Raw genomic sequence first — 1,490 nt, forward strand, 5'->3', positions numbered from 1 at the left:
GTTAAATTCTGTTAAAAGTAACAGATTATAATTAAAAATGTCTCCGGACCTTTACTGGATGATGATTTTCTTTATTCGGACACCACTGAGTTTTAATAATTGGTTACCCCTACTCTAAACTTTCTAGCCTCTTTTTATAGGATATCCTCCATTTAGAGGGCAAGCGATAAACCTTACATCTCTATATTAGTAATGAATTTCTACTAGTCTTTTATGATATTCTAATTTTCTACTCAAAAATCTAATTTTCTGATACTGAATTTAAACTCTGATATGAATTTCTCTTTTCTTTTTAATTTACTCAATGAAATAAAAAAAACTTTCCCTTTCTATTCCAACCTTTTTAGATTCATTTGTAAATTAAAATATAAATTCTCAACGTAGCAATGACCTTAACCGACCTGTAGTTAAAATCCTTGTCTTTGCCATCCAGGAAACGCTGATGCATCTGACTGATGAACTCCTCCCTCAGCAGAGCCTTCTCCTCTGCGTTGGGCTCCCATCCTTTCGGCTGCTCTCCGTCATCTACGTGACAAACATGCATCGGTTGGATGGAGACTAGAAGAGAAACTAAAACTACATTTTCTGACATCTCTGCCAGTTCCAACACTCTTACCCTCATCATCTTCATCCTCCTCTTGGGCACCATCTTCTCTCTCCTGCTGCTCCTGCAGACGGCTCTGGATGAGACGCTCCTGGTAGGAGTTCAGAAGGAGATTGGCAAGCCCACATGATCCTCCTCCTTGTCCCTCCTGTGCACCCTCCAGCATGGCCTCCTGGGAACGCTCCAACACCTAAAATATAAATCAGTTCAAGCAGTTCGTCATTTTCAAGATTCTGTCTATATATGCACGTCCAAAAATACTGTTGACTAAGAAATGACAGGGACCTCTTCATCAGTCAGGAACTGGCCAATATATTGCTCATACAGCAGCGGCTCCCTCATCCGCATCTGTTCCTCACTGAAATATTCACCCGCTGCAATGAGAACAGAAGAAAAAGAGGAAAGATTGACATCTCCAGTTCATCATCAAATGGTTTAGGAAAACATTTTCAAAGAACAGTGGTGACGATCTTCGGATTCCTTCTTCCAACACAGCATAGACGTCTATAAATATTTCAAAGGATAACCATAAATACAAAAAGTCTAATCTGTCATTTTTGATTCATTTCATCAACAAAAACACTCCCTAATTAACTTGGGCTTTCACTCAGGACTAACACACGGATAGAAGCACACACACCTCCAGATTGTCCCTATGGCCTGGTCACTTAATCTACCTTGAAACACATAAAATTCCTAATCTACATGCATTTGTCACCTCTTGTTACTTAAATGTCAGGTGTTGCGTGTGTTTCATCCTGTTGTGATTTTTCCATCCACATATAGCAGATCAAAAAAAAGCATTCACTATATATTAACAGAATGGCTATTATTTATTTTGGCGCTTTAAAATAAAATAAACTCAAAATCATTGAAGATCTTTTTT

General features: G+C 38.3%; 1 protein-coding gene across 1 annotated transcript in view; it reads right to left on the reverse strand.

The window, feature by feature from the left end:
* The window catches only part of ccdc97 (coiled-coil domain containing 97), a 12,551-nt gene that overhangs the window by 1,793 nt on the left and 9,268 nt on the right, over nucleotides 1-1,490 (reverse strand). The window contains exons 4-6 of the mRNA XM_015378571.1: nucleotides 890-978; nucleotides 617-794; nucleotides 402-525 (exon numbers count right to left, since the gene is read on the reverse strand). Of these exons, the coding sequence (XP_015234057.1) occupies nucleotides 402-525; nucleotides 617-794; nucleotides 890-978 (391 nt within the window). The remainder of the gene's footprint in view (nucleotides 1-401; nucleotides 526-616; nucleotides 795-889; nucleotides 979-1,490) is intronic.

This window comes from Cyprinodon variegatus, unplaced genomic scaffold (assembly GCF_000732505.1).
Source record: "Cyprinodon variegatus isolate N-32 unplaced genomic scaffold, C_variegatus-1.0 Scaffold175, whole genome shotgun sequence".
Lineage (NCBI taxonomy): Eukaryota > Metazoa > Chordata > Actinopteri > Cyprinodontiformes > Cyprinodontidae > Cyprinodon > Cyprinodon variegatus.